We start from the raw sequence: 9,832 nt of genomic DNA, 5'->3' as shown, positions 1-9,832 counted from the left end.
TAGCACTTCTTCGTGACTAGCATCATATTCTAGTGTTAACCTATTGCTAAAAAGACAATGCTATGGCTCTACGTCCTTTCCATAGCACTTCTTCGTGACTAGCATTATATTCTACATCCTTTTCATAACACTTCTTCATGACTAGCATCCTTTCCATAGCACTTCTTCGTGACTAGCATCCTTCCCATAGCCCTTCTTCGTGACTAGCATCCTTTCCATAGCACTTCTTCGTGACTAGCATCATATTCTAGTGTTAATCTATTGTTACAACTCAGCAGTTTTAGGCCAAGTTAGAATTATCAGTTTTTCTTTGCTGATTAAGGACGCTCCCTAACACCTTTTCCTAAGTGATTTATTTTCCTCATTACGCCTTATTGTTCTGTGGTGTACCTACCTCTCACTACCCCATTCAGATCCCCTCTTATTCATGCCTATTTCCGTCATTCCATCAAAATTTCCCTTACCTTTCGCTGCCTACTTCTTCCTTAGCCTGTATCATTCTTTTTCTGTGCCTGTCCTCCTCTCTTCCTATTTCTCACCATCATCCACTCACTTGATGTAGTGCTGCCTACTTCTTCCTTAGCCTTTATCATTCTTTTTCTGTGCCTGTCCTCCTCTCTTCCTATTTCTCACCATCATCCACTCACTTGATGTAGTGCTGCCTACTTCTTCCTTAGCCTTTATCATTCTTTTTCTGTGCCTGTCCTCCTCTCTTCCTATTTCTCACTATCATCCACTCACTTGATGTAGTGCTGCCTACTTCTTCCTTAGCCTTTATCATTCTTTTTCTGTGCCTGTCCTCCTCTCTTCCTATTTCTCACCATCATCCACTCACTTGATGTAGTGCTGCCTACTTCTTCCTTAGCCTTTATCATTCTTTTTCTGTGCCTGTCCTCCTCTCTTCCTATTTCTCACCATCATCCACTCACTTGATGTAGTGCTGCCTACTTCTTCCTTAGCCTTTATCATTCTTTTTCTGTGCCTGTCCTCCTCTCTTCCTATTTCTCACTATCATCCACTCACTTGATGTAGTGCTGCCTACTTCTTCCTTAGCCTTTATCATTCTTTTTCTGTGCCTGTCCTCCTCTCTTCCTATTTCTCACCATCATCCACTCACTTGATGTAGTGCTGCCTACTTCTTCCTTAGCCTTTATCATTCTTTTTCTGTGCCTGTCCTCCTCTCTTCCTAGTTCTCACCATCATCCACTCACTTGATGTAGTGCTGCCTACTTCTTCCTTAGCCTTTATCATTCTTTTTCTGTGCCTGTCCTCCTCTCTTCCTGTTTCTCACCATCATCCACTCACTTGATGTAGTGCTGCCTACTTCTTCCTTAGCCTGTATCATTCTTTTTCTGTGCCTGTCCTCCTCTCTTCCTATTTCTCACCATCATCCACTCACTTGATGTAGTGCTGCCTACTTCTTCCTTAGCCTTTATCATTCTTTTTCTGTGCCTGTCCTCCTCTCTTCCTATTTCTCACCATCATCCACTCACTTGATGTAGTGCTGCCTACTTCTTCCTTAGCCTTTATCATTCTTTTTCTGTGCCTGTCCTCCTCTCTTCCTCTTTCTCACCATCATCCACTCACTTGATGTAGTGCTGCCTACTTCTTCCTTAGCCTTTATCATTCTTTTTCTGTGCCTGTCCTCCTCTCTTCCTATTTCTCACCATCATCCACTCACTTGATGTAGTGCTGCCTACTTCTTCCTTAGCCTTTATCATTCTTTTCCTGTGCCTGTCCTCCTCTCTTCCTCTTTCTCACCATCATCCACTCACTTGATGTAGTGCTGCCTACTTCTTCCTTAGCCTTTATCATTCTTTTTCTGTGCCTGTCCTCCTGTCTTCCTATTTCTCACCATCATCCACTCACTTGATGTAGTGCTGCCTACTTCTTCCTTCACCTTTATCATTCTTTTTCTGTGCCTGTCCTCCTCTCTTCCTATTTCTCACCATCATCCACTCACTTGATGTAGTGCTGCCTACTTCTTCCTTAGCCTTTATCATTCTTTTTCTGTGCCTGTCCTCCTCTCTTCCTATTTCTCACCATCATCCACTCACTTGATGTAGTGCTGCCTACTTCTTCCTTAGCCTTTATCATTCTTTTTCTGTGCCTGTCCTCCTCTCTTCCTATTTCTCACCATCATCCACTCACTTGATGTAGTGCTGCCTACTTCTTCCTTAGCCTTTATCATTCTTTTTCTGTGCCTGTCCTCCTCTCTTCCTATTTCTCACCATCATCCACTCACTTGATGTAGTGCTGCCTACTTCTTCCTTAGCCTTTATCATTCTTTTTCTGTGCCTGTCCTCCTCTCTTCCTATTTCTCACCATCATCCACTCACTTGATGTAGTGCTGCCTACTTCTTCCTTAGCCTTTATCATTCTTTTCCTGTGCCTGTCCTCCTCTCTTCCTCTTTCTTACCATCATCCACTCACTTGATGTAGTGCTGCCTACTTCTTCCTTAGCCTTTATCATTCTTTTTCTGTGCCTGTCCTCCTGTCTTCCTATTTCTCACCATCATCCACTCACTTGATGTAGTGCTGCCTACTTCTTCCTTCACCTTTATCATTCTTTTTCTGTGCCTGTCCTCCTCTCTTCCTATTTCTCACCATCATCCACTCACTTGATGTAGTGCTGCCTACTTCTTCCTTAGCCTGTATCATTCTTTTTCTGTGCCTGTCCTCCTCTCTTCCTATTTCTCACCATCATCCACTCACTTGATGTAGTGCTGCCTACTTCTTCCTTAGCCTTTATCATTCTTTTTCTGTGCCTGTCCTCCTCTCTTCCTATTTCTCACCATCATCCACTCACTTGATGTAGTGCTGCCTACTTCTTCCTTAGCCTTTATCATTCTTTTTCTGTGCCTCTCCTCCTCTCTTCCTATTTCTCACCATCATCCACTCACTTGATGTAGTGCTGCCTACTTCTTCCTTAGCCTTTATCATTCTTTTTCTGTGCCTGTCCTCCTCTCTTCCTATTTCTCACCATCATCCACTCACTTGATGTAGTGCTGCCTACTTCTTCCTTAGCCTTTATCATTCTTTTCCTGTGCCTGTCCTCCTCTCTTCCTCTTTCTCACCATCATCGACTCACTTGATGTAGTGCTGCCTACTTCTTCCTTAGCCTTTATCATTCTTTTTCTGTGCCTGTCCTCCTGTCTTCCTATTTCTCACCATCATCCACTCACTTGATGTAGTGCTGCCTACTTCTTCCTTCACCTTTATCATTCTTTTTCTGTGCCTGTCCTCCTCTCTTCCTATTTCTCACCATCATCCACTCACTTGATGTAGTGCTGCCTACTTCTTCCTTAGCCTTTATCATTCTTTTTCTGTGCCTGTCCTCCTCTCTTCCTATTTCTCACCATCATCCACTCACTTGATGTAGTGCTGCCTACTTCTTCCTTAGCCTTTATCATTCTTTTCCTGTGCCTGTCCTCCTCTCTTCCTATTTCTCACCATCATCCACTTACTTGATGTAGTGCTGCCTACTTCTTCCTTAGCCTGTATCATTCTTTTTCTGTGCCTGTCCTCCTCTCTTCCTATTTCTCACCATCATCCACTCACTTGATGTAGTGCTGCCTACTTCTTCCTTAGCCTTTTATCATTCTTTTTCTGTGCCTGTCCTCCTCTCTTCCTATTTCTCACCATCATCCACTCACTTGATGTAGTGCTGCCTACTTCTTCCTTAGCCTTTATCATTCTTTTTCTGTGCCTGTCCTCCTCTCTTCCTATTTCTCACCATCATCCACTCACTTGATGTAGTGCTGCCTACTTCTTCCTTAGCCTTTATCATTCTTTTTCTGTGCCTGTCCTCCTCTCTTCCTATTTCTCACCATCATCCACTCACATGATGTAGTGCCGCCTACTTCTTCCTTAGCCTTTATCATTCTTTTCCTGTGCCTGTCCTCCTCTCTTCCTATTTCTCACCATCATCCACTCACTTGATGTAGTGCTGCCTACTTCTTCCTTAGCCTTTATCATTCTTTTTCTGTGCCTGTCCTCCTCTCTTCCTATTTCTCACCATCATCCACTCACTTGATGTAGTGCTGCCTACTTCTTCCTTCACCTTTATCATTCTTTTTCTGTGCCTGCCCTCCTCTCTTCCTATTTCTCACCATCATCCACTCACTTGATGTAGTGCTGCCTACTTCTTCCTTAGCCTTTATCATTCTTTTTCTGTGCCTGCCCTCCTCTCTTCCTATTTCTCACCATCATCCACTCACTTGATGTAGTGCTGCCTACTTCTTCCTTAGCCTTTATCATTCTTTTTCTGTGCCTGTCCTCCTCTCTTCCTATTTCTCACCATCATCCACTCACTTGATGTAGTGCTGCCTACTTCTTCCTTAGCCTTTATCATTCTTTTTCTGTGCCTACCCTCCTCTCCTCCTATTTCTCACCATCATCCACTCACCTGATGTAGCGCTGCCTACTTCTTCCTTCACCTTTATCATTCATTTTCGCATCAGTCCTCCTCTCAGTTTCTCACCATCATCCACTCACCAGATGTAGTGCTGCTTACTTCTTCCTTAGCCTTTATCATTCTTTTTCTGTGCCTGTCCTCCTCTCTTCCTATTTCTCACCATCATCCACTCACTTGATGTAGTGCTTCCTACTTCTTCCTTCACATTTATCATTCTTTTTCTGTGCCTGTCTTCCTCTCTTCCTATTTCTCACCATCATCCACTCACTTGATGTAGTGCTGCCTACTTCTTCCTTAGCCTTTATCATTCTTTTTCTGTGCCTGTCCTCCTCTCTTCCTATTTCTCACCATCATCCACTCACTTGATGTAGTGCTGCCTACTTCTTCCTTAGCCTTTATCATTCTTTTTCTGTGCCTGTCCTCCTCTCTTCCTATTTCTCACCATCATCCACTCACTTGATGTAGTGCTGCCTACTTCTTCCTTAGCCTTTATCATTCTTTTTCTGTGCCTGTCCTCCTCTCTTCCTATTTCTCACCATCATCCACTCACTTGATGTAGTGCTGCCTACTTCTTCCTTAGCCTTTATCATTCTTTTTCTGTGCCTGTCCTCCTCTCTTCCTATTTCTCACCATCATCCACTCACTTGATGTAGTGCTGCCTACTTCTTCCTTAGCCTTTATCATTCTTTTCCTGTGCCTGTCCTCCTCTCAGTTTCTCATCATCATCCACTCACCTGATGTAGTGCTGCCTACCTCTTCCTTCACCTTTATCATTCATTTTCTGTCCGTCCTCCTCTCAGTTTCTCACCATCATCCACTCACCTGATGTAGTGCTGCCTACCTCTTCCTTCACCTTTATCAATCTTTTTCACTAACCTTACCTTCACTCCCTCCAGCCGGCTGCAGATGGCTCTCACCGCCTGCAATGCTGAGGCGGAGAAGAACAATGGGAGGTGTAGAGGGAAGGGAATGGCGGTGTTTGAGGCCTTAGTTTCTTTCTTTAGTGCAACGGCCTGCGGCATGAACGACACCAGATGCTATGTGGTGAGTAGTAGTTGTAGTAGTAGTAGTAGGAACAATGTAGTAGTAGTAGCAGTAGTAGTAAGAATAATGTAGCAGTAGTAGTAGTAGTAGTAGTTGTAGTAGTAGTAGGAACAATGTAGTAGTAGTAGCAGTAGTAGTAGTAGTAATAGGAACAATGAAATAGTAGTAGCAGTAGTATTAGTATTAGTAGTAGTAGTAGTAGTAATAGTAGTAGCAGTAGTAGTAGTAGTAGTAGGAACAATGTAGTAGTAGTAGTGGTGGTGGTGAGTAGGTTTCTCTCTCTCTCTCTCTCTCTCTCTCTCTCTCTCTCTCTCTCTCCAATAAAAGACAGCAGCACCACCACCAACAGCAGTGTGAGGAGGAGTGACAGCAGAGACAGCAGAAATAATCACAGAAACAGCAGAATCATCAACATCATATTTCCTTTTGGGGAGGGCAGCTTAATGGCCATCACACACATGGAGGGGTATCAGACCAGCCTCTTCCTGATGAAACTGACCAGCTTACTCCCTCAGCACAAACTCCGCTGATCTAGAGGGCCAGGCAGGGGGAGAGCACGTGGTAGAAAGCTCATTGATCAGCTAGGCACACCTCCCTGACGATCAGCACAGGTCGTACCTCCTCACCCCCGTCAGCAGGCCGGAGCAGATCGTAGAGGATGGAATAGGTCATTGCTCTGAACTGGTATGACCTGGTGTGAGTGTTGAGGGCCAGGTGTCTATAGGAAATTACATCTAGCCCATCCTTGAGGTCAGTGATGGGAGGGCAAGATGCTGCGCCCTCCACTGCCCAAGGAGAGGAGGACTCACTGCCCTCCTCCTCGGCCAAGGAGCTGGTCAACACATCCTCGGCCACGGAGGCAGTGTCAGTAGAGTCCTGCCTCTCCTCAGTCATCGATGGCAGATGGTGGACTTCCGCCGTGGTCTTTTCAGTGGTCGATTCCGGAGCCGGGTCAGTGATCTGGGTGGCAGTCCTTCTGTTGAGGGGGACCTGCAGCCTGAGCCTCTGCCTCGATGTCATGTGAGGGGCAGCAGGTCGTGGCTGCTGGGCCTGACACTCCCGCCGACGAGAAACCGAGTGTACATCGCAGGCAAAGCACTCGGGGATGATAAGGCGAGGCAGCCCGTTCTCCTTGAAGATCTTAGGGAGGAGAACATGCAAAGCCCCCTTATCACCCCCACATAAACCCTTCGCCGTCACAATACACATCTCTGTGACAAAGTTTATCTGTCCAGGACCCACAGGATCCCTGGCCTGATGTTCGTGGTCCGTGAGATGTCACCATGCACGGGCAGTACCCTGTACAGCCACACCTTCCGGCCCAATAACATCTCTGGCCTCAGGACCCTTAGGGATCCCAAAACAGGCTAAACTCCACCGGCTTTCCATCACTAAGGGAGCGTTGAAGGTGCCGTGGGTTTGGTGTAACAACCGCCTGGCAGTGCACAAAAACATCAACGCCAGTATCCTGGTGCTTGATGAATCCGTACCTTGTCCTTACATTAAACCAAACCACTGTCCCCCGGATCTTCTGGGCTGCTGGAGACTGTGGCTGGCTGGTTGCCCCCCTCAACAGGTCGCAGGCGGTGGCAGCAGCACGTTCACCTTCCATAGCTGTCGGATCTGGTATCTCTGTCTCTCTCTCCCCATGTTTACATGCTTCGAATCATCATGAACTGCTTCGTTTCAGGTCGACTCGATGACAGACACGAACAGCACCTCCATTGACAGCTGTAGTGCCCCTGTCAGCAGCTGTTTAAAGAGTAATGACAGCAGAAACAGCAAAAAGGACTGCAATAATCACGTTTCAGAGTTCCGAATCAAATAAACTGCTTCGTTTCAGGTCAACTCGCTGACAGACACGAACACAGCCTTCAACAGCAACTGCAGGGCCTCCGTCAGCAGCTGTTTAAAGAGGAATGACAGCAGAAACGGCAAAAATAACAGTAGAAACAGCAAAAAGGACACCAATAATCACGTTTCACAGTTCCGAATCATATACACTGCTTCGTTTCAGATCGACTCAACGCCAGACACCAACACCACGTCTGATTCCGGCTGCAGCGCCCCCGTCAGCAGCAGTTTGAGGAGCAGCGGTGCCTCTCCAGCCCTAGGTGTGGTGGTGACGGTGGTGGTGATGGTGGTAGTGATGATGGTAGTGGTGATAGTGCTGGGTAGGAGAGGCGTCATTACAATCCATCCGAATAACTTGAGGCTTCGTGGAGACGCTGGTGATGAGGGGGAGGGAGTGTATGATAATTTTTAAAGTGTCTCTCTCTCTCTCTCTCTCTCTCTGTAGGGCAATTTCCAAATCAATAAAAGTTCTAATATACTTTTTTCTTTTATTTCAAGAAACTGACGAATGATTTTAGCCAAAAAATTTAGCCTTCATTCTGTACCTACTTCCAATCCAAAATAAATCACTTAGGAAAAGGTGTCTGGGGAGAGACAGCATGTAGCATTAATTCTATACTTAGTTCCGATCACATATCTTAAAATAAATCGCTTAGGAAAAAGTGTTTGGGGAGAGACAGCATTTAGTTACACCTCGTCAAATTCTTCCTTCCCAAAATAAATCGCTTGGGTAGAGGTGTTTGGGGAGAGCATTTAATTACACCCCAACTCAAATTCTTCCTTCCCAGAATAAATCGCTTAGGAAAGGGTGTTTGGGGAGAGACAGCATTTAGTTACACACCAACTCAAATTCTTCCTTCCCAAAACAAATCGCTCAGGAAAAGGTGTTTGGGGAAGGATAGCATTTACTTTCACCTCAATTCAAATTCTTCCTTCTCTAGCCAATATAAATAGCTTAGGAAGAGGTGTTTGGGGAGAGAGAGCATTTAGTTACACAAGTCAAATTCTTCCTTCCCAAAATAAATCACTCAGGAAAAGGTGTTTGGGGAGAGACAGCATTTAGTTACACACCAACTCAAATTCGTCCCAAAATAAATCGCTTAGGAAGAGGTGTTTGGGGAGAGACAGCATTTAGTTACACCCAAATTCAAATTCTTCCTTCTCAGAATAAATCGCTCAGGAGGAGGTGTTAGGGGAAGGGGCAGCACCTGGCCTTAACCCTGTGATTCGTTGCGTTCCACCAGTTGACGTCTTTCCAGTCCGTAGCAACCATGTAGTGGCGATTTGGGCAGGAGAGAGCGCCGTCCTGTTGCGTGACTTCCTGCATTGGGGAGCAAGGGGGGTGCACCAGGAGTTCAGAGCACTGCAGTCTGTGGTGATTGGTGGCTGTGGAGATAGATAGATGGATAGATAGATAGATGGATAGATAGGTAGGTAGATAGATGGATAGATAGGTAGATAGATGGATAGATAGATAGATAGATGGATAGTTAAATAGATAGATAGATAGATAGATAGATGGATAGATAGATAGATAGGTAGATAGATAGAGACATAGACATAGACAGTGTTAGACAGACAGACAGACAGACAGAAAGAAAGACAGACAGACAGACAGACACCCACACACATACACACACACACACACACACACACACACACACACACACACACACACATCCACACAAACTCTCTCTCTCTCTCTCTCTCTCTCTCACACACACACACACACACACACACACACACAAACTCATGCATCCACACAAACTCTCTCTCTCTCTCTCTCTCTCTCTCTCTCTCTCTCACACACACACACACACACACACACACACACACACACACACACACACACACACACACACACACACACACACACTCACTGTAGTCATATTGCACACCCACTACGGCTGCCAGTGTGCAATATTCCGTAGAATTGGAGTAGGCGGAGTTGGCAGTAGTAGCGACCTTCTTGGTGAGTAGTGTCTGTGGAATATATTATTATTATTATTATTATTATTATTATTATTATTATTACTATTATTATTATTACTATTATTATTATTATTATTATTATTATTATTATTATTATTATTATTATTATTATTATTATTATTATTATTATTATTATTATTATTATTATTATTATTATTATTATTATTATTATTATTACTATTATTATTATTATTATTATTATTATTATTATTATTATTACTATTATTATTATTATTATTATTACTATTATTATTATTATTACTATTATTATTATTATTATTATTATTATTATTATTAGTTGTCGTAGTAGTAGTTGTGGTATTATTATTATTATTATTATTATTATTATTATTATTATTATTAGGGGACAGGGCCACATGGAGGCGATTTGTTTGTGGCCACCCCTTACGGGATTAAGGCGTCTGGCAACAGATAGATAGATTAGTAGTAGTAGTAGTAGTAATAGTAGTAGTAGTAGTAGTGGTAGTCAATCACCTTGTTCTGATAGTAATACACGCCAGTCAC

At 44.0% G+C, this 9,832-nt stretch overlaps 1 protein-coding gene across 1 annotated transcript in view; it reads left to right on the top strand.

Moving 5' to 3' along the window:
• LOC145419049 (uncharacterized) overlaps nucleotides 1–7,764 on the top strand; it is a 13,327-nt gene extending 5,563 nt beyond the window's left edge. The window contains exons 5-6 of the mRNA XM_080287294.1: nucleotides 5,314–5,461; nucleotides 7,479–7,764. Coding sequence (XP_080143420.1) covers nucleotides 5,314–5,461; nucleotides 7,479–7,727 — 397 coding nt within the window. The 3' untranslated portion in view covers nucleotides 7,728–7,764. The remainder of the gene's footprint in view (nucleotides 1–5,313; nucleotides 5,462–7,478) is intronic.
• The last annotated feature ends 2,068 nt before the right edge of the window (nucleotides 7,765–9,832 follow it).

This window comes from Coenobita brevimanus, chromosome 117, assembly GCF_032717465.1.
Source record: "Coenobita brevimanus isolate Jiangsu-jjx chromosome 117, ASM3271746v2, whole genome shotgun sequence".
NCBI lineage: Eukaryota > Metazoa > Arthropoda > Malacostraca > Decapoda > Coenobitidae > Coenobita > Coenobita brevimanus.
Note: the sequence above shows the minus strand (reverse complement) of the source record. Positions and strands in the feature narration are given on the sequence as shown.